Consider the following 21,997-nt stretch of genomic DNA (forward strand, 5'->3'; position numbering starts at 1 on the left):
CTCTGACACCAGTCATAAAGGGACCTAACAGCCCGTATCAAAGGGCCTGGTACCCCATACTCCCGGAGCACCCCCCACAAGATTCCCCGAGGGACACGGTCGAACGCCTTCTCCAAGTCCACAAAACACATGTAGACTGAATGTGAAGGAGTCACTGTGACACAGCCTTAAATTATTTAAAATATGTTAGCGTAGAACAGAAAACTATGTCTTTTGTTGTTTTGTTTTGAATGTAGCTCAAATAAATATAGCTGGGAAATTTCCTGCTGATTGTCAAGCCACATAGTCATTTTGGGTTAGACCTTTGACACAAACTTTAAGGAATTAAATCATTTTTCCATCCAAATGTCCAAATACTCCATCTAAATTCCTAATTAAATGTCGTCAACAAACAGACTTATTTCGTAGTTTGTAGTTAACTCATTTTGAGCCAAGAAAAAAAAAAACTGATCATGCATGTTATCTAACTTGAGGAGAGACTCATTTAACCTAAAGGACTAATTTAACCTTAAACATTAAAAAAAGAAGTACAGGAGGACTTTTTGTCAGAATAACGAAACCATTATTTCTCATATATAGTGGATCACCATACAGACAAACTGTACCATGGAAGGAACAACCTGTTCATCATTTGTGTTCAGAAACCTTGAATTTGCCACATTTTTTAAGAATTAAAACCTCAGTGAGAAAGTAACAGGTTTACTTTATCCTATAATCTGATATTTAATCCCGTCTACCTAATCCTGAGGCTTCAACATTTGAGCAGTGAGTAAAATTCAGGGTTTATGATGTCAGCAGTTGGTTTGTTGACTCTTCTTGCTCTCTGGAGTCTTGAATTAATGAATTTGATTGGAAATATAAACAGCCAGATTTTAGTCAACTAGTTGAAATTCATTTTTACTAGATGAACTATTTAAAAATTCTTCACCATGTTTTTTTAATGTTTTTTCGAAAAAAAAAAAGCTTTTTTTTTTTATTAATAAAGATGTCTACTGTACATCTGCTATAAATTGATTGATTGATGATTGTAATGAGATTGAATAATTTGGACCTTGTCCCAAATGTTCGTTCAATATAAAGTTCAAGGTTGGCAATCAAGCGTTCTTTAATTATTCTGCCTCAGAGGCTGGTAAACGCCCACTCCTCGTTATATAACCAGACAGGTCACCCTTTCATGAGCCCGAGCTCCTCCACGGTTTCCTTCCTGTCAGGTCTATGGGCCTTATCATTTTTACATACACATTAAATTCCTTCCAGGCTGCTCAACCATGGAGTATCTCGGTATTGTTGAGCATCTGTTTGATGCAATGGGACCCATTGGTGCATTTATCCATCCTGATGCCAAGAGGAAAAAAAACTGGAGTGCCATGAAAATTTGATGGCAGCCTCTGCTGTTGCTTCTGGCACTGGGAGGGTGCAAAAAAGTGAAAAATAGGTCCTAAGTTGTGGTGTTGTCGCTGTATGAATGAAATATACATAAGCTCCACTTTAAGCTTCATGTTGGAGTCTGCTTAATGTTGCTGCCTGGATGATTGAAAGAAATGGCTTTTGTTAATGAAGTCAGAAGAGGATTATGGGTAAACAAGTTGTCAGGGTCAGCAAGGAAGCTAATTAGGGGAGTTTTTAATGATGTAATAACTTTCCAGTTAAACTTTTTTGTTGTGGAAGCAGAGCTGTGTAATTAATTTTTCTGCTCATGTGTTTCTTTGTTCTCTTGTTTCTCAGAAACCTGCTGGATAGAGACACGTTCTCCAAGTCCGATCCAAGTAAGCTCGTCTCTTTTCTGTCTCAAACAGACACACACGTACAGATTCCCACAAGAGCTCCCAGCAGCCCTCAAACGTACACACACACACACACACACACTCATGTAGTTTAACACACACAGGTACACAATAGACATTTAATTCAGCAGGCACACACACACACACCCACACACTAACACACATAGTCTGCCATGCCTGTGTGAATCAGTAGACATTTGCATATGTCAGGGGTCATATTCGTCACTGTTCTCTGCTCCCAATGTGAGTGAGGGGAACCAGATCATCTTCACACACAGACCAGCCACACACACACACAAACAAACACACTTCACTTTCACTTTCATAACAGCAGGGGTTCAATTTAGAAGATGGTCCAGAGGTTTTTAAGGCTCTAGTATGCATTCCAGCAGTAAGATTCTTTGGAGTAAAGCTTTTATAATAAAACATGCAAATTCAGATCTCACTTTAGAGAATGTCTGTGTGTTACCAACTTATAAACGTCACATATTTTGTGAGATTAAAGACCATAATTGAGGATATAAAATGTCTACCACGTCAAAAAAGTTAAACTGTTTTGTCCAGACTTAGCTAATAAGAGATATGAGCTTTCAGTAATGAAGCCAGCACTGCGGAACCAAACGAAGTGTGGCGTGTAATGCTACGTATAAACAGACCCCTTGCCAATCCCAACCTCACCCCCCCCTCCCCCAACTTTAAAGTTGGCTGGTCGAATAGACTGTCTGTCATCAGTTCATTCCACCATCAAGCCCTGTTGCCGACTTGCCATTTCCTGAAATCAATACGAAGGTTGATTTAAGAAAAATTTGAGTCAAGTGTTTTTCAGTCAGTTTGGTGTGTGGTAATGGACTCCTTCAACTGAGTACTGAATGCTTCCTTGTATAACTGTAACATGCTTCAACTGGTATTGGCTTTGATTTGTGCCCAAACTAAACGTACCTGCCAATACATTGCAACATTTGCATGGCATTAGTAAAAATTACATTCAAATTTTTCTGTCATAGTTTAGTTACAAACTGCCGTATGTCTCAATTTGATTGAAGTTTATTCTCTTTTTTTGTCTCCAATTGGTCACAGTTTGGTTTCAAAGGTTTACCTCACAATTTTTGCACTTTGAAACCTATTTCAACTTAGTTTCGGTGATTCACAAACACCTCAGACAGCTCTGTAACTAATTTGAGACTAGATTTGTCATGCAGATTTTTTTGAAGTTCCAGCAGCCTAAGAGTGAGGCCCTGTGACTGCAAGGACATTAAGAACCCTTGAAAAGGTTTTGAGACATTTAGGAAGCTCCATTGCAAATGCCTTTTACAATTTGTCGACCAAAGTTGCAGCACAGTGAGATACTGGCTTAGGACCCCATGCAGACCTGGCTCTTACATGAGTTCTGTGATTGAATCACAAACATCCACACACACAGAAGGCCAGAAGCCACACAGCCAGAAGGTCCTGTTTGAACTTACTTGTGCCTTTTTGTGTGGAGTTTGAATGTTCTTCCTGTGTATGCGTGGCTTTCCTGGGTACTCCAATTTTCTCCCACTGGTTATTTGGTGACTCTAAATTAGCCCTAGGTGTGAGTTTAAGTGTGAATGGTTGTTTGTCTCTACGTGTCCCTGTGATGGTCCAGATGGCCAGATGCCCTTTCTGCCGCAACCTGGGATCGAACCTGGAGCCTCAGCATTATAAGACTGCCGAGCTACCACAGCCCGGCATGGTAAAACAATAGTAACAAATTAAAAAGATTTTAAAAAAACATACCAGAGAAATGAAATACAACAGTGAACATTGTATCATTAAGGGAATGAATCAACTTACACAATTAGCAGTTAAATAGCAGCTGTTAAATAACAGCAAGAACAAATGTGTTTTCAAAAGAGATTTTAAAACAAGAACTGAAGAAGCCTGTCTAATATTAAAAGGCAGCTTTGTTCCAGAGTTTGGGAGCCATGACTGAAAAAGCCTGATCTCCTCTGAGCCTCAGGACGACCAAAAGCAACTGATCAGATTATCTCAGGGTCCATTAAGGAACAAAAGGTGGAAGCAAATCAGAACGATACAAGAGAGGGCAAGACCATTTCGACATTTAAAAGTCAACAAGAGAATATAAAAATCCAATCTGTGGTGCACAGGGAGCCAATGCAGTGAGGACAGGATTGGTGAAATGTGGGTTTGTCACATTTGAGTTTTTTTTTTATCTCAATACTAAGCAAAAATATCATACATAACAAGTTTTTCTAATATCATACAGCCCTAACCCTGTCCTTGTGACCCTACCTAGAATCAAACAGGTATAGAAAATGGATGGATGTACTACAAGCACAAAAAGAAGACTGGTCCTCTCTTTTATTCAGGCATCATTTTTAAAGACATGAAAAAGCTATCATTGTTGTCACATGGAGCAGTCAGACATGTCCCGATCATCACCTCCCAGATCACAACAATAAAAGACACCAGGCAATGACAGGTTCATGATTGATGAGAGTGAATATCTCAACATTTGTTCAAAGATTTGCCCGTTGACTTCATCGTTACAACTCAAATGCACTGGATTGCTCAGTGCTGAGGACTGATTCAGTCACTCATCTATTCGCAGCTGCACAGACAAGCTTGAGGATTTAAAACAGTTCCTTGTTGCTCACATCTGTCATTTCTGCTCTGGCTTTTTTAGATAGTTTATTGAGTAAGTCCTAAAAAAAAACAATCGTGGTTGAGGGAAATCCTTTCTCTTTTGACAGGATGAAGTCACAGTGTTACTTTTGAACTGTGCTTATTTCAACTAAACTCTTTGCACGTTTGTCCCCTGGGAACTGCACAGCTTCCCCCCCCCGGTGGTGTTGTTAGCCTTGGTTAGTTGCTGGTGAACCCATAACCGACGAGCTCCCAGAATCGCAGGTTGGACCTTTAAATGTCAGATGGTGGGAAATTAGGATGAGCATCCCTGCCCGCTCGAACATTTATGCAAGGAGGCACTTGTGCTGCGTCCATGTCTCTGCTCTGCTGACAGCACTGGCCCCAGTCACACAGCATTAGGCCGCCTCGGCAGAGCCACGCATACACACACACACACACACACACACAGACACTCACACACAGCTGCAACACACAGCCACGGCCACCGGCAACCTCACAGACCTTATTCATATTAGCTTATAAAGCTGAACAGCAATACAGTGCTTTACTTTCTGGCGTGTTTGTGTACATGTATCTGTGTGGTTATTCTGGCCACTGGCAAAAAGGCATGGAGCGAACAGAAACACTGTCAAAGGATGCTCCTCACATAGGTTGTGGCTCGGTGTTAGCTGGGCGATCGTCAGCCTTCTGCATTCATCATTCGCCTGATGATTAGGAGTGCAGCACGAACGCTGGCGAGAATTCATTGCCATTTCCAGATGTCACAGATGACTGTCGGATCACTTTTTGCCCCGCACAGTAATTCAAAGTCCATGTCTCATCCAGTGCTTCAGAGCAACATTAAAGCATGACTTCATTCAACCAGTTGAGCCACAGTTCACTGCACACCATCTCTAATGCAGCGTAGACTCGGATCAGCTACAACACAAACCCCTGCCTTATGATGTGCAGGCTCCCTCCCCTTCGTTCTGCCAGAGCGGCTCAGACGAGTTGTGGCACGCTCTCCACAAAAGCTCAGCAGGAGTCTTCTGGTAACAAGCAGCAAAACGTTAGCTATAAATGTTTTAAACTCAGCTTTAAAGATGGAGCTTACAGTACATGCACCGGGCTTCTTTCCCCTCAGCACGTCCTGCAGAGGCATGTTGGGGAAAAGATGGCTAAAGCCACCCGGTCTTTGTGGGGAATCAGGGCCCTGCTTTCTATTTGATGAAAACAAATGTCTGTTAGACCATTTATACCATTTACCATTTAACGTGAGCTCAGAACAAAATGTGTTTTATCTATGTTGTTCCAGTGTGAAATGTTGCAGTCGATGTGTTAATTTATTGGTTCAGTACATTTGTCATGACATTAAGGTGCAATGTCTCACTACGTGCCGTTGCATGTTTATTACAATTGATTTAGCATTACATTAAGCATCGGTCCACAAAAACCTCCAAGCAACAGCTCTTGAATTTAGAGTGGTCTTTTGTAAATGTTTCCCACAGTTCCTTCCCTTGTTTTACATTTAGGAGTGTTACACTTCATGAGACGCTGTTCTTGTGATGTCAATTTGTCTCCAAAATAAAAAAACCCCCACAAAATCAGAAGCTCCCATCTGCCCTTGTCTTCTTTGCTTTCAAAAAACAACAAACACATTGAAAACCTAAAAAGCACCACTAAAGCCTATAAAAAAAATCCATTTGAGTTGGTCCTGGGACAAAATGTTTCGATTCTGGAGTCAACACTTTCTGAGGCAACGTGCGTCATCACGCGCCGCTGCAGTAAGCGTAAAACATGTGGACAGGTTTACCTCCTGGACCGTTTCCAGTAAGGCTGTTCCACCTCTCCATTCTCCTGTAGCCCCGTGTGAAGCAGGATTAGAGGCTTAGCGAGGTAACTTCAGGTTCAGGTCCGATTTTCTTCAGGACCATGAAGCTGCTTCACTTCTTACCTGGGTCTGTCACCATAGCAACTGATGCTGTGAACCTGAACTGCTCCAGAGGTCCCACAAGTCAATGCAGCGCCTTTTAACCAATCCAAAAATAAATTCACATAACAGTGGGAGTCTCTTTTTTTGGTCTCTCTCCAAGTTTTAGTTATGCTTGACTTTGAAATGTCTCAGCAGAGCCAAATACTTATTGCAACAACAGAAGAGGATCTCTCTAAAGATTGTCTCAACAAACTAGTCTTAATTTGTCTTTTTAAAAATACCTACAAACTATAAAAGATTTCCTGCTGTTTAATCATAAAAACGAGTGCAGAGCACATTATTTAGTCTCGGTTTGTGTTCATTTTCGCAATAATCTTATGAAATGTTTGAAAGCCTGATTAAAATCACAGGTTGACTGAAACACTTTTAATGTCACATTATAGGGACTAGTTGATAGAAATTAACATTTAAAATTAGCCCACTCACTGAATTGACCCTTTTTTAATCTTTGTTCCTCATTTAGTGTGAATTTTGTTTAAAAACATTTGGAACTGCATTTGAATAAAACCAGTTAAAACTTTAATGTTTCAATAAAAGAGGACACCCTTTGTCAGGATTTGGGTTCTTCTCTAGGTGGTTCTTTGAGTTTCTTTTGTTTTGGGTTTATTGTTCTGATTTTGGTTGTTCCTGTGTTTAGTTTTGTTGGTTGGTTTTTTGCTCCCTGTGCCCTCTGTGTTCTTTTCACTTGTTTACCTGCCACGCCAATCTTCACCTGAACCAAAGTAGTATTCACTCACCTGTGCCAACTTCCCCTAATTACCCTCTGTCTTTAAAACCTGGTCATCTCCTCCACTTACTCACTGGTCCATTGTATTTAGTCTTGTTTTTGCTGCCACGTCAGCTTTTGTTTTTAGTTTTCTTTTCATTTAAAATAAATCAGTTTTTTTTAAGCTCACAACTTGAGTCTGCGCATTGGGTTCGCCTCACTTTCCACCCCACCTGACACCGTTCTCACATTCATTTTACTTTCAAAAGTATAAGTAATGGTCCAACCTAAGGTGATGGACTGGAGACCGAAGACGGACACAGGATCAGTAAAGAAAAAGAATAAATGGTTAGATCTGCTCGTGACTTTTTTTTGATGTGGCTTTGGTAAAGCTTGTATCTCGCAGCTCCATGACTGTTGGAAGACTAGCTGGTGACTCAAAATTGTGAGAAAATTTGCAGATTTTCCATTACAGTCCTACTGAATTTTAACCAAGAAAGCTGTGAGCATGTGTTTTGCACAGCAGTTTTGGAAAACCACAGCCTATTTTTGTGTGCGCAGGATTCAAAACTGCATTCTTGACCGTTCACATTATTTTATTGACCACCTCCGCCCACAACGCATCCACCTTGACTCACTTTGTTGCCACCTTGGCAGCCTTATTGATGTTTATGATTTAATTTACACTTTGAAATGAAGGTAGGCAGATTTTAACTGGTTTTTCAAAACTATTATTAATCATCAGTGTGGTTTTTAGAACTGGCATTTGCCTAGGATAGGGGTCTGCAATCAGCGGCTCTGGGGCCACATGTGGCTCTTTAGTTCCCCTTCAGCGGCTCCTTGACCAAAACTAACGCGGAAATCAATTTAAAAAAATTCTTAACTACGATACAGAGAGGTCGGTTTCTGTCCAATTTTACGCAAATATGTGAATGAAGCATCTGTATCAAAATGATACAAGGAGAAAAATGTATCATTCAAGAAGTTTGTTAGCTTTTTATAAATCTGAACTTCCAGCCACACTGATTTTTTTGTTAAATAAAAACTTTAACACATTTGAAGCAAGCTACTGAGGGGAAAAAACAGAAAGTGCACTCAGTTTATATGATATATAAACTATTGTATAACAAGCCACTGAAATTAGGCGTTTTACAAAAATATGGCAACTTATTGTGGTAATGATTCTTTAAAAAGGCCTACCTTTGATAAAAAAAAGTAAGTTAAGGTGTTTGCTTTTAGCACAAGAAAGTCACAATTAATTGCCTAACAAAATAGCCTAATTACTATAAATGTTTATTAGACTCTAATGAATGCTTTATTATTTATTAATAATTTTCTACAGTTACACTGGCCAGACCGTCCAGTGTTTACACTTTATGAACTGGACTTTGGTCGTTTTCTTTGTCCTAACATAGACTTCTTTACTGAAGTGGACTGGGGTCAGTGTGGATGCTGACTGGTCTGTTGAAAGGCAAGTGTGTTCTGAAACCTTTCTATTGGCCTGCATTAAGATCTTCAGCAGCTGCACCTGTGTAGCCTATATATGGATTTTTCAACATTAAACAGTGTTAAACACCATGCTGCATCTTGGGTAGGGGTGGCCAATCCTGGTCCTCGAAGGCCACTATCCTGCATGTTTTACTTGTTTCTCTGCTCCAACACGCCTGATTTGAATCAATGGGTGATTAACAGGCTTCTGCAGAACATGAAGAGGTCATTTAACCACTAAATCAGGTGTGTTGGAGCAGAGAAACAAGGAAAACATAAAGGATGGTGGCCCTCGAGGAGCAGGATTGGACAACCCTGATCTTGGGCAAACTCACACCATCATACCCATCATTTTAAAGATAATCAGATCCAGTTTTCAAAGTTTGGCTTCTTTCAGTGTTGTTTGGATTCACCTCTCCATTCTTCTAACACAGCAACTTCAGCATTAGATTTCATCTTTGCCTGTTAGTGGTTTTAATGTTTTGGCTGACTCCTTTCTGGGCCATTCATAGCTTCAGTTTATTTAAACTCTTTCGACATCTGTGAACACTTCTGCAGTCACACCAGACAGCAGGGACACCAGCTTATTTCTTCTTAATATTAGCGTCTAAGACCACAGTGATTTTTATTTTTAACCCTGTGAGTTGAAAAAAAACCCTTGAACTTATGTTAGTGATAGTAGTGTGTGTGAGTGTGTGTGTGTGGGCTCATTATCAGCTCTGGCCTAAATGCTAACATTTATTTGAGGGAAAAAATTGAATTAATCAGATCTGATTTTGAAACTATAATTTTCAGTCACAGACTTAACGGTGAATAAATCCATGATTAATTCCCTCGTGTCGTTTCATCAGTCGGTGGCAGCTCATATTAACTCACGCATAAATTCACAATTAATTAGTGTAGCAGGTAATGATGATGATGATGATGATGATGATGCGTGTTGCCTCAGAAGGTGTAGTCTCCATAATCAGAATTTCATGTAATAGTTTGTTTTGTATAACATTTTTTGTGTTGGAACCAGATGTGCCCCAGCTTCTTAGTGGTTACCTTGCACTTAACTTAAGCTGAGTCTCATTCCTTCTTTTTTTTGGTTTTATTTTTGTTTAAACCAACCAGGACAAGGCCAGGCAGAGGTGGCTCAAAGTTAGTAATTATTTTTGTTCAAAACAAGATTTTCTCCTCTCCTTGTGTAATGGGTTTTAGGATTTCCAGTATATAAGGATGCTACGGTCAAGGTGAGAAACCCCAGTATTCATATTAGAAACCAAGCACCAAAGAAAGAGTTGATCTCTACATATTCATGTAAACTTCACGATATAATGTTTTAAATCAGGGTGGATCATGTCAACATGTTTGATGGTCATTTAAGATAAAAACAAACTGGTCTAATGAATACTTTTAGCCATGAATGTGACACTGGGTTTAAAAATAATGAGGATTTCTTGTCGTATTTCCAACATTAACAAATTTAAAAGAAAAACTTTTTCAAACCTGAAGCTCGGTGCTGACCTGTTAGAAGAAACAGAGTCAACTTTACATCTGCCTTGAAATTCTAAGGACACATTACATGTTTTTTTTTTGCCAGGTTTTATGCACCAGTATGCAATAGTTGGAGACAGTCGGCATGGCTAGTTGGCACAAAAATCTGTTCGTGTGTGAGGAGTAAAGGCGCAAAATCTGCAAGAGTGTGAGGGGAACAGACCCGACCCGACCTCAAACAGGTTTGAATTTCTGGAGCGGGATGGACGAATGGATGGACAGATGGACGGATGGACAGACAGTACATTGGAAAACTTGACTTTAAAAAACAGTTATGAAGAGCTGACAGATTTCCAGCCTTAACTCTCTAAATCTAAAAATCCACTCAGTCCACTGACTTAATCTGACAACAACAGTAGCTGAAAGCTAAGAATAGCAAAACAGTAGCTAAACCATAAAAACAGCAAAACAAATATAGGAAGCCAAAATGAACTAAAATAAAAAAAAAATACAATTTAGACACAACTAATAAAATAAAATTTAAGTATAAAAGTTACAAATATCAAAAGTAATTTCTGCCATCCACTGACCGAGCTGGAAAGTTTTATAATTGAAGGATTAAATTTGCTAAACATCTGCTGCTGTAGGGGGATGCGGTAGTTCGATGGTCAAGTGCCATAGTCTTGCAATCCTGAGGTTGCAGGATCAAGCCCAGGTTGTGGCAGGAAAAGCATCTGTCGTACAACAATTGGCAAATTGATTGTTCAAGTTTGCTTTCTGTGATGACCCCTGAGGAAGGGAGCAGCTGAAACAACAACAACAACATTTGGGTGTAGTTAGATTCCAAAAAATGTCTGCAAGAAATAAAAACAAGCAAACCTTTTATTTGAAGTCCAGTTGTTTTGTTTTGTCTTTTTTTTTGATTCACTACATCCACATATCCGTCATATGTACACAAGAAATTAGAATTACTACAGCATCAACTTTATTCTTTCATAATAAAAGTCTCAAACATATTAAGGTACCGTTGACCGTAAATTATTCTAAAAACATCCTTCTCTGATAAAACTCATACTGCAGATCTTAAAGAGGTATATCTAGCTTCAGACACTATTTATGCTAACACTTCTGTTTATGTGCCAAAAGACAAAGGAATGATCTCATCATTAAAACCTGTTCTGAAGTATAAAGTACTATAGTTCATGTACATACGACACAAGGCTGATGTTAGGCTTTCTGTAAATACTGGTTTGGTTTTTAATTCCCCTTTTAAAAAAAAACACTTTATTCAAATCATTTCAATTTTATTCTTGAAATTGTGTCTTGAGTTTGTTTTTTCTCAACAGAACTACTATAAACTTAATAAAAAACTTTCATCTTAGCTTTTTTTTCTTTTTTGAGTGAATAAAAATCTCTTGTTGTATATTTTGTACCATCACCAACAGTAATGTTTTTATTTTAGTTGAAGTATTGCATTTATCTGCCTAGGCTTTAATTTAGTCCAAACGTATATTTTGTTAGTTTTGGCTGTATGTCACAGCTACAACTATTTTTATTACTTTAACTGTGTTTGTGTGACCAGGTAATCCCACTAAGATCAGGAGCTTACTCCAGAGAGAAACAACACATCAAATCTAAAAAGAACAACAAATAAAGTTTAATAAAAGTCATATTGTTCATTGTAAAAAAACCGAAAAGACATGGATGAATTCTGTCAATTTGTATTCCCAGACTTCATCGTGTAAACATGTTGCCAAGTAATAAATCTACAAGCGTCTGTGTGTGTGTGTACAGTAAAGGCTGCTGGAATGTAAATGAAATGTCACGTTAGTGCCAGCCGATTGCTTGGCTCTGTTCTCACTCGTGGCCGTCCTCAGGAAACACTCCAGGGCTGCTTCAAACACTCACTGGTCCTTTTCAAATACCACCCTACACTCCCCCTCCTCTCTGAAATATCACGGTGCTGTGAGGTAAAGTTCGATTCAAATTTAATTTAGGAGTGTTTTGGCTCACAAAGGTCCGTATAAAGAGCCCACACTGCTGACCTTTAAGTGTTGCTTCCTTACTGTTAAACACTCTTCAATCAGTCTAACCTTCTCCCGTTTCTCTCCTCCCGACAGTCTGTGTCCTCTACACTCAAGGAATAGCCAACAGGGAGTGGAGAGAGGTGAGTACTCCAGTCAGAAGGCAGCATTTCAGCACTGAAGCAGCACCTTGACTTTTTGGAAAGCTCGCTTGTGAAGCTTACATTATTTATTCATGGTTTACCTGAAAAAAAAAGAGAAAATGAGTTTAAATTCAGCACATTTAACTTAGCTCACTTTTGCTTAGTTGACTTGTGCCAAGCCTGAAAACATAATTGTTGCATTCTGGGTTTTTTTTCTTTGTTTTTTTTTGGGTCTTCTATGTGTTTTTATCACATTTCACTCTCACTAATTAAATAGTTGGTGTTAATGTACCACCTCAATTCCGAAAAAGTTGGGACGTTATGTAAAATAAATCATAAATGAAAACAGATTACAATGATTTGCCATTTTCATAAACAGATATTTTATTCACAGCGGAACATCGTTAATGCCAAAGCGAAATTGAAGCCCTGCTGCTGTCATGGATGCAGCATGAAGTTTAATGTTGTCTTGCTGAAAAATGCAAGGCTTTCCCTGAAAGAGACGTTATCTGGATGGGAGCATGTTGTTCTAAAAACTGTATATACTTCTGTATTGATGTCACCTTTCCAGATGTGGAAGCTGTCTAATACACCCCCATACCATCAGAGAGGCAAGCTTTCGAACTGAGCGCTGATAACAGGCTGGATGCTCCCTCTCCTATTTAGTACAAAAGAGTTCATGGTTTCCAAAAAGAATTTCAAATTTCTGTCTTTCTGACCACAGAACAGTTTTCCCATTTTGCCTCAATCCGTTTTAGATAAGCTTTGGCTCTGATAAGATGGCGGTGTTCATAGATGGTGTTCAGATATCTTTATATGATAGAGCTTTAACCTGCATTTGTGGATGGCACGGTGAACTGTGGTTACAGACAGTGATCTGTGGAAGTATTCCTGAGCCCATGTAGTAAAGTCAATTAAAGAATCTGTTTTTACTACAGTGGCCCCTGAGGGCCCAAAGATTACGTTACATCCAATAATAACTTTCAGCCTTGTCCTTTGCGCTCAGAAATTTTTCCACATTCTTGAAATTTCAATTATATTATAAACTGTAGATGATAGGATATTCAGATTTTCTTTTTTTTTTGATGAGGAACATTATTTTGAAATGGTCCCACTAATTTTAGATTCATTTTTGCTGACTGGTGAACACCTGCCCATCTTTACTCACGAGAGATTCAGCCCCTCTGAAATGCTCTTTTTATACCCAGTCCTCCTACTGGTCTGTTGCCAATTAATGAACTTTTTAAAAACTGGTACAATTTGTTAGTTTCAGCATTTGATATGTTAACTATGTTCCATTATGAATAAAATGTGGCTTTATGAGATCATTGGATCATTGCAGTCTGTTTTTATTTACATTTTATTCCAAATCCTAACTTTAGCCATGGCCAAAAGCTCTAAGATTGACGCAAGTATTGGTTTTCACAAAGTTTGCTGCTTCAGTGTTTTTAGATGTTTTGTCAGAGCTTCTTAGGGCATACTGAAGTATATTTACAAGTATTTCATAAGTTTCAAAGGCTTTTATTGACCCTTATGTTAAGTTTACCTGCAAAAGTCAATATCTGCAGTGCTGACCATTTTTTTAAGACCTCTGCATTTTAGTCTGGCACGCTGTCAGTCCGCTTCTCGATCAAATCCCAGCTCATTGTAGCGAAATCAAAACTTGGAGTTTGTCAGAGTTTGTGGGTTTTTGTTTGTCCACCCATCTCTTGAGGATTGACCACATACACTCAAGGGAAATATGGTCAGGGGAGTTTCCTGGTGATGGACTCAAAAGTTTGAGGCAGTTCTGTTCCTCAAGCTACTTGGTTTTTGTAGATATACATCCAATAATTTGTTTCTGAAAGTTAAATTAAAATGTGTCCAATGAATGACAAGCTGTTATAGTAACAGACAGACAAACATGCACCTTCACACACTCAAACTCAGGTGATTGTGTGATTATTTAACATATAGTCACGCAATATATAAATATATAAAGTATACATCTATCCAGCTTTATTTCTCTGTGTTTTTAAAGGTTGCAAATGTGATCATTTGTGTGATCTTTCTGCCAGTCAACAGTTCACATCTAATGGACTTTAAAAAAGTTTAAAAGACAAATTACAGATAAAAAACACCACTTGAAGGAGCACAGTTAAATCATGATGAAGCTGTTTATCTCAAAGTTGTGAAATTCTATTTAGAAAGCATGAATGTTTTAGGCCATCTAAAAAGTTGGCAAACAAGTCATCTATGTGATTATTAAAAATAATTTCTTATCCTTGTTTTCCAGTTTGGGCGGACAGAAGTCATAGACAACACCCTCAACCCTGACTTTGTCCGCAAATTCATCCTGGACTATTTCTTTGAAGAGAGGCAGAATCTTCGCTTTGACCTGTGAGTTTAAATACTGACTTATGCGTGTTGACGTGTCTCTGTTGTACATGCTATGAAGCCGTGGGTGAAAGTGCTGCTTTGTGCCGAATTCTGACTGAAATATTCATGGTTTGAGCAAAGGGAGATGTAAGCCTTCTCCCCTCTAAATAAAAGAGAACTTTTCATGGCACTTTTAACCACTATTTTCATTTGAAGTCATTTCATTCAAACAGGACTGTGAGACAGGAGCGATGGAAATGGAAAATCACACTTTTTAAAAATTTTTTTACCTTACCTTGGTATCCACTAAAAAGAAAAGTTCATCCTCATGACACCAAGTAAATAGCTGGTTATTCATTTTCTTTTTCTATATTTGCGTCACATTTGATGATGCTGTAGAGCACAGAAAAGCCCCGTTTTATCAGCAGACGCAGCCAGTTGCTCAGTCCTTTTAGGCCTAAGTGCAGCATTTGACACAAATGATCATACAATTTTAATTGACTGCCTTCAGCATTCAGCACTGTGTGGGTATGTGTTGGTCGGCACTCAGGTGGAACCTACTGTTTTAAAAAAGGTAATTTCTATAGCCTTTACAGGAAAGATAAACCTCCCAGATGCTCAGTTTCTGACCCCTGCCACCGTCTAAGAAATCATTTAGTCCCACTGTTTTTAGAAATATGTTGTTTTTGTGGGTTTGTTTGAATCTTCCTGTGTCCAAGTGATTCCTCTTGAGTTTTACAAGTCAAAACCAGGTTGCACAGAGAAGTTTAAGTCATTAGAAATTTCAAATTTTTGGTCTGTATGAGACTGAAATTATAACCAGTTTGAATAAATAGATAAAAGTAACAAAATGAGACAAGAAAATGTCATCTTGTGTGATTTAGTGAAGACTGAGTCATATCTGAGAGTGGCAACACATTTTAAACCTGATAATTTTTTTTTGTCTTTGTTTTTTTTTGGGTGGGGGGACTATTTTTTGATAATAATGTCTAAAACTGACAACATATAAAAAAAAAACCTCTAAGCATACAAGGTTTCCAAGAGTTTCACTCCCTTGGTATTCAACATACAAACATACAGTTTAAATGGTCTTTCAGTTTAATTACAAATATTGACCCTACACAAAATACTCCTGATTAATCAGAGTTAAGTGTGGTAGGGGAACTTGCTTTAGACAAATAAAAAAATATAAATCTAAAAACTGATAAGTTCATACAGTATGTATTTACCCACTTTGCCATGAAGCCTCAACCATTATGTTTGGTAGTCACACAATTAGTTAAATAACATCCTCCTGTTGGCAACCTAAGTGTTAAATGACCTCAGTAAATATATATATCAGCTGTGTTGATGTGGTGTACGATATATCTGACTACTTTCAAAACGTAAAAACAAAATGCATTTCAATGTATCTCAAATTATTGTACGGATCTTTATTTAGTCAACACTTAAAAAACATTTTTATTTCACAAACAGCCATGTATCCTCAAAGGCTTTTGGCATTTGCATCATTTGTGGTGCTGATAATTTAGCAGATCTGGTCTCTGTGTGATGAAGAGCTTAATCGGTGCTGACCTTGTTCTACTAATCTAAATTGTTTTCACTTTTTAGGAGAATTGTGATCGGCTTTTAATTTGAAGGTGAAGCTCGAGCCAGGTGTTTTATTTTTAATTAACCGAATTGAGACAAGAAGCGATTGGGTTGCCTATTTCAAGATTCTTCTGATAAACAACAGATGGTTGTTATAAAATCATCTCTCTGGTGGGTTAGGAGCAGAAAGAGCTGAATAAGAAGCTTCTGTTAACAAAACTGGCAGAAAATTCAAACGGGTTAACAAACTTTTCCTTGCAGCTATATTTGGCTCATTTGCCTTGAGGAGGGAGAACTGGTAATGTGATTATAATTGACACGTAGTTAAATGGTGCAGTAATTAGTTCATTAGGTTCAGGTGTGTTGATGATGAATTGCTGCAGCTATTTGCTGTCTCATCTACATCCGATACGCACATCTGCATTAAAACTGAGCTGCCGTAACACATAGGGGTCTTATCTCCTCCGGTATGAGACAAGTTGTCTCAGACACAGTCGCATATTTCACAGCTCATGAAGTATTTAACAGCTCCTCTGTTTGTTCTTGGCCTGTCAGCGGGCCACGTGTTGCTTACGAGCTGCAGGAGGTCACAGAGAAGGTCAAGGGGCAATGCTCCCTGTGTGCTTTTACATGTCAGTGTGTGCAAATGGGTTTTTTTTTATCCACGTTATTGTACATGTCAGAAGTGTTAAAGACTGTGTGTGTGTCTCGGCTGGCTTAGCTTTTTTTACTTTGAGGAAAGCAACAAATAAGTGCAGACAGAACTAGGACTTTGGCTGCTTTTTCACTCGTCTCCAATCCAGTTCAATACCAGACCATTTCCAAACGAATGGGTGTTTTTGTTTGTTTAGCTACTTCACCTTGATATATAATTTCATACAAAACAGCACCTAACTCAAAGGACGAACCATGTGTTTAGACAGAACAATGTAACAAAAACTAATTTTAAGTGGTACCTGTTGGGACTTTTTCCTCAAAGCCTGTCACAAAACTCACCCTTCTTTTAATTCTTGTTTCTTTCAGCTTTCTTTCTTTTCAGTTGTCAAAATAAGATAACACACTTTGACAGGCATAAAATAGTATTTCTCCAGCAACACAATAATTTTCAAAAGGTGGCATGCAGTCAATAACCTGACTTGAGAATGATTTATTTTCCACTCCTATGTATTGCCCTAATAAAATCCAATTGATGTTTGGGTTTTTTTTTGTTTTTTTTCTGAATGCCATTTTATTTCCCCTGAATTTTATCTTTTCTGTTCAATGCATTGAAGCAAAGTAAGTACAGGAAGGAAGAAAATAAAGGACGTTTTGCTCCTGAAGGTTCTGTAGTGAGTGGGTGGGTGTCAGGGACTGTTACTGTCTGAAGGGCGGATAACCCCATGATCATTCAGACCTTTGGTGGGACATATTTCCCCCATTCATATGATCCTGCCCTCAGCAAACTAGGCACACAGGCATTCACATACACATTCAGACTGTCAGACATTCATACAGCACATTCACTACACACACCCCCTTTAGGTGCCCACATTTATCACATTTATTATCACAGGACTGGTGGATCCTGTTGTCTCCTGCTCTCCCCTGTCCTGAGGTCTAGAAGTTGTTTTTACTGTAGCTCCGGCAGCTCCTGCAACCCTTCATTACTCCCACTTCTCTTATCTGTACAGAAAGGTTCAAGTACCTTCAGGACATCCAGACAGCTCTGAGTTCTTCACAAACCCAACCATCCCACACACTTTATACACAAAAGATGCAGCACACTTTGCATCGTCTGCAGCTATCCGAGTCTGGAAATCCTGTTAACCTCTTATCTCACTACTGGCAAAGAGATAAGAGGTGTGTTTTTTCTTCTTTCGTTGCTCACTGAAGCCAATGGAAGCCCTCTGGGTGGATGGTTCTTTAATCAAGTGTGTTAAATTGGATGAGACTTTAAAAAAAAATGAAAGAAAATACTAAACAAAAAAAGAAATGAAAGAATAGTGTAGATGTATTAACTGTTTATTTCAGAGGGCTGAATTTTTCCCCTCAAGTATGACTCTTACAGTTGCAGATTATGTAAATAAATTTTGTAGTTCTACAATATGAAGGCTGTGAACCAGCTCTCACTGTCGAGCAGAGTGTGGTTAATAACAAAATTTATTTCTAAATGTTTTAATGAATGCAACTTGCAAGTGCACGAAGGTGCCATAGAGTCCTGTAACTTATATTGGAAAGTGATAGAAAAGATTTTAATTTCTCAATTATGGTTTATGTTTTGTGTTCTGTCACAGTTTTAGCAAATATAATAGAAATGAAATTTTTGCTGCAAACATACAGTATTTTTTTTGTTTATTTGTTTTGTTTTTATTTTTCACATAAAAGTAAACCTCTAAATTCTAGCTGTAGTTTTTAAATCCTAGTCGTAAGCATTTGTGAGTAACTCCAGATTCTTTCGGACCAGTAAACTCTCGGTTTACTGGCCTATCTACATTCCAACACTCACTTGTGGTCATGAGTTATGAATTATGACCAAAAGAATGAGATCTTGGATACAAACGACTGAAATGTGCTTACTCTGTAAGCCTGATTGTAAAATTATTTGTTATATAATATATATTTTCGCAGATCTGGGAATGCCTTGGGATCCCCCAGGATGACATCCTAGATAGTATTTTGAGGAATGACTGGAGCTAATCTATACATTTAGTTAATTTATCCATCCATTCATCCATTTCCTTCTGCCTATTCATTGTTGGGTTGTTTGGACAAGAGATCCAGGAAGGAAACCCAGAGAGCCCTCTCTCCAGCAACACTCTCTAGATCCTCCTAGGGGATCCCAAGGCATTCCCAGGCCAGAAAGATTATAACAACCATCCAGCAAGTTCTGGGTCTGCCCTGGGGTCTCCTCCCAGTGGGAGGGGCCTGAAAAACCTCCAAAGGGTGATGCCCAGAAGGCATACTTATCATATGTCCAAACCAACTTAACTGAATTCTTTCGATAAGGAGCAGCAGCTGTAGTCCAAGCTCCCCCCAGATTATGCTCCTCACCCTATCTCTAAGGCTGAGCCCGGCCACCCTATGGAGGAAACTCATGTCACCTGCTTATACCTGGGATCTTGTTCTTTTGGTCATGATCCATACCTCATGATCTTAGATTAGGGTTAGAATGCAGTCAGGCCTGTAAATCAAGAGCTTTGCTTTTCGGCCCAGACACAACAGACCACTGCAGTGCCCTCATTACTGCTGATGAGACCACAACTGGCGGATCAATGTCCTGCTCGAGGCAGAAACTCCCTCCAGACCCGAAGGAAACATTCCACCTTTTTCCAGTTGAGAACCATGGCCTCAGACTTAAAGGTGCTGGCTCTCATTCCAGCTGCTTCACATGGCGACCTTCCCCAGTTCATGCCTCAGATCATGGTCTGAAAACGCTAACAGAACCACATCATCTGCAAAAAGAAGGGCTGAGATCCTGAGGTTCCCAAACCAGACATCCTTCTCTCAACAACTGCGCCTTGAGATCCTGTCAATGAACACCACAAACAGGACTGGGGACAAGGGACAGCCCTGGCAAAAACCAACCTGGAACAAGCTCAACTTTGTACTGAGAATGAAGGTCTTGCTTTAGTTAAAAAGGGACCAGATACCCTTAGAAGGTGACCCATACTCTTGTAGCTCTCCCCACAGAATGCCTCATGACACAGTCAGAACCCTTCTGCAGATCCATAAAACACATGTAGACTGGAGAGTCAAACGTCCATGACCCCCTTAACTCCATGAAGGTCTGGTCCACTCTTCACTGACCAGTACAAAAGCCACACACTGCTTCTCCTGAATCCAAGATTCAACAATCAGTCGGAGCTTTCCTTCCAATACCCTGAAGTAAATTTTTCAAGCGAGGCTGAAAAGTCCCTCTGCAGGTGTTAATTTTAAATATGCTATTGTAAAAGACAGTTTACACTGAGTGAAGATTGCCTAAACATTTGAAAAATGATACCCATGTCCTTTTAGAATTTTTTTTTTTACCTTTTTAGAAAACAATACTCCTTTTTAGATTATTTGTGAAAAGTTCTATTTACAGCTACGGGAACTGAACGTTAGTGCAATATTTATGTCATATTTTGTATCAGTCAGTATGAAGGTTTTATGATGGTTTCACAAAGCTGTTAGGAGCCGAAGCTCAAGTGCCAGCGTGCTGTCATTTGTTGTTTGCATGCCTCTCTGGCCCCGTTTGTTTGTGTACCATCATTAGTCATCATTGCTCTGTTCAAATGGAGCTCTGAGCAGCCCGCTCCCCCAGCAAGACAAACCGCAGAGGACCAAGAGAAATCCTGTCTGGCTCAGTGCCGATGCAGAGTGATGTCATCCATATAAACACACACACACATAGTCACACACGGTTAATGTGAAGTCACAGGGTGCCGAGGGACATCTAGTCCAGCAAAGACTCTTTGTGTGTATGTGTGTGTTTTATATGTGTGGGTGAACATGTGCAGCGAAATCATCATACATGAGTAGTGTGTTGTTGTTTTTTCACTTGCTTACGTGCTCTGCTCCTCTCTTCTTTATAATTAAATAAAATTAAATGAATCATTTATGACCATTTGGGAGTGACAGAGGCGGCGGAGGTGTGTGTGTGTGGGGGGGGAATAGAACATCAAGCGCACCTGTGCATTTAGCTGGCAGCACATTGCGTAACAGCAGCGTGCTTTTTTCTTCTTATGGATTTACATTAGTAGCAGCTCGGTAGCAGAGCTCCGTGGCCCTGTCCCGCCGTGACACACAGCATCCTCCACTTTTGTCAGCGGGCGCCTTATCGTACGTGGCACGCTGTCTGTGGAGGCTTTCCCATTTACACACTCTGCTGCACAGCGCTGTGCATACAGCGCTTGCATATTGATGCACACCTGACACACCGAAGGTACCGTGTTACGGGAAGCAAATAAAGCTTGATAAATTGCTCTCTGGAGAGGCAAGATGATTATATGGTCCATGTGTTGTAGCTGCTGTTTGTGGCTTTGGATGAATGGCTCTTCCTGCATGGCCTGGTCAAACACTGCTGCTTTAAAAAGGTGTTCAGCTTTTATTGTTTCATATGCATTGTATAAGGCTATAGTAACACCCATTACTCACAGTTTTGTGGTAAATCCCTGCTAATTTCTCAAAATTGTTTGTATGTTTTAGATGGAGATGAATGGAACCCTTAATGGCACCAGATGAGCCACGTTAAATATATCAGGGGATATTGCTTGACTCTGTGTCTGCTGGGTCTGAAAATTAACAAGTTAGAAAGTCTGAAGGCACTGAGCTGAAAAGAGAAAAGCCTATCAGACGTGCAGCTCACACCTTTGCTTTATTCATTACCAGAAAAGCATCTATGCAGGTGTTACAGATGCATTTTAAATAATTTGGACACCTGGTTTGAGGAGGAGAGTGCAGGGAAAGAAAAAAAGTCGCTCATCACTTCTGATCCCCCCCCCCCTTTTTTTTCATTGTGCATTTGCAAATGTTGAAGGAAAGTGATGCCAAATTGGTAGAGTACTTCCTGAGTGCAGCAGTTATAAATCATTTGTACAGGCTCACCACTGATGAAGGGCTGTGTAAAATATTTAGTGACTTTCCTAAGTTTGAAGTTTTGTCAAGGTTGTGTATGAAAGCAAGGACAGCACAATGTGCTGAGGAACAGCTAAATAAGGTGCTGGACTCTAAACTGTGAATAAAAACAGGCTGTTCAGGTCTTCTCTCATTTTTATTGCAATCATAAGGATTGAGGCAATTTAGAGAGGCAAAACGCTGTTTCACTTTTTCATAAGCCAGAATCTTGTTGGACTAAGACCCCA

At 39.3% G+C, this 21,997-nt stretch overlaps 1 protein-coding gene across 1 annotated transcript in view; it reads left to right on the forward strand.

The window, feature by feature from the left end:
* LOC108244213 (copine-8) overlaps positions 1–21,997 on the forward strand; it is a 148,406-nt gene that overhangs the window by 23,184 nt on the left and 103,225 nt on the right. Inside the window, exons 2-4 of the mRNA XM_017430195.3 lie at positions 1,726–1,766; positions 12,181–12,227; positions 14,503–14,606. Of these exons, the coding sequence (XP_017285684.2) occupies positions 1,726–1,766; positions 12,181–12,227; positions 14,503–14,606 (192 nt within the window). The remainder of the gene's footprint in view (positions 1–1,725; positions 1,767–12,180; positions 12,228–14,502; positions 14,607–21,997) is intronic.

The sequence above is a fragment of the Kryptolebias marmoratus genome, linkage group LG11 (genome assembly GCF_001649575.2).
Source record: "Kryptolebias marmoratus isolate JLee-2015 linkage group LG11, ASM164957v2, whole genome shotgun sequence".
Taxonomy (NCBI): Eukaryota; Metazoa; Chordata; class Actinopteri; order Cyprinodontiformes; family Rivulidae; genus Kryptolebias; species Kryptolebias marmoratus.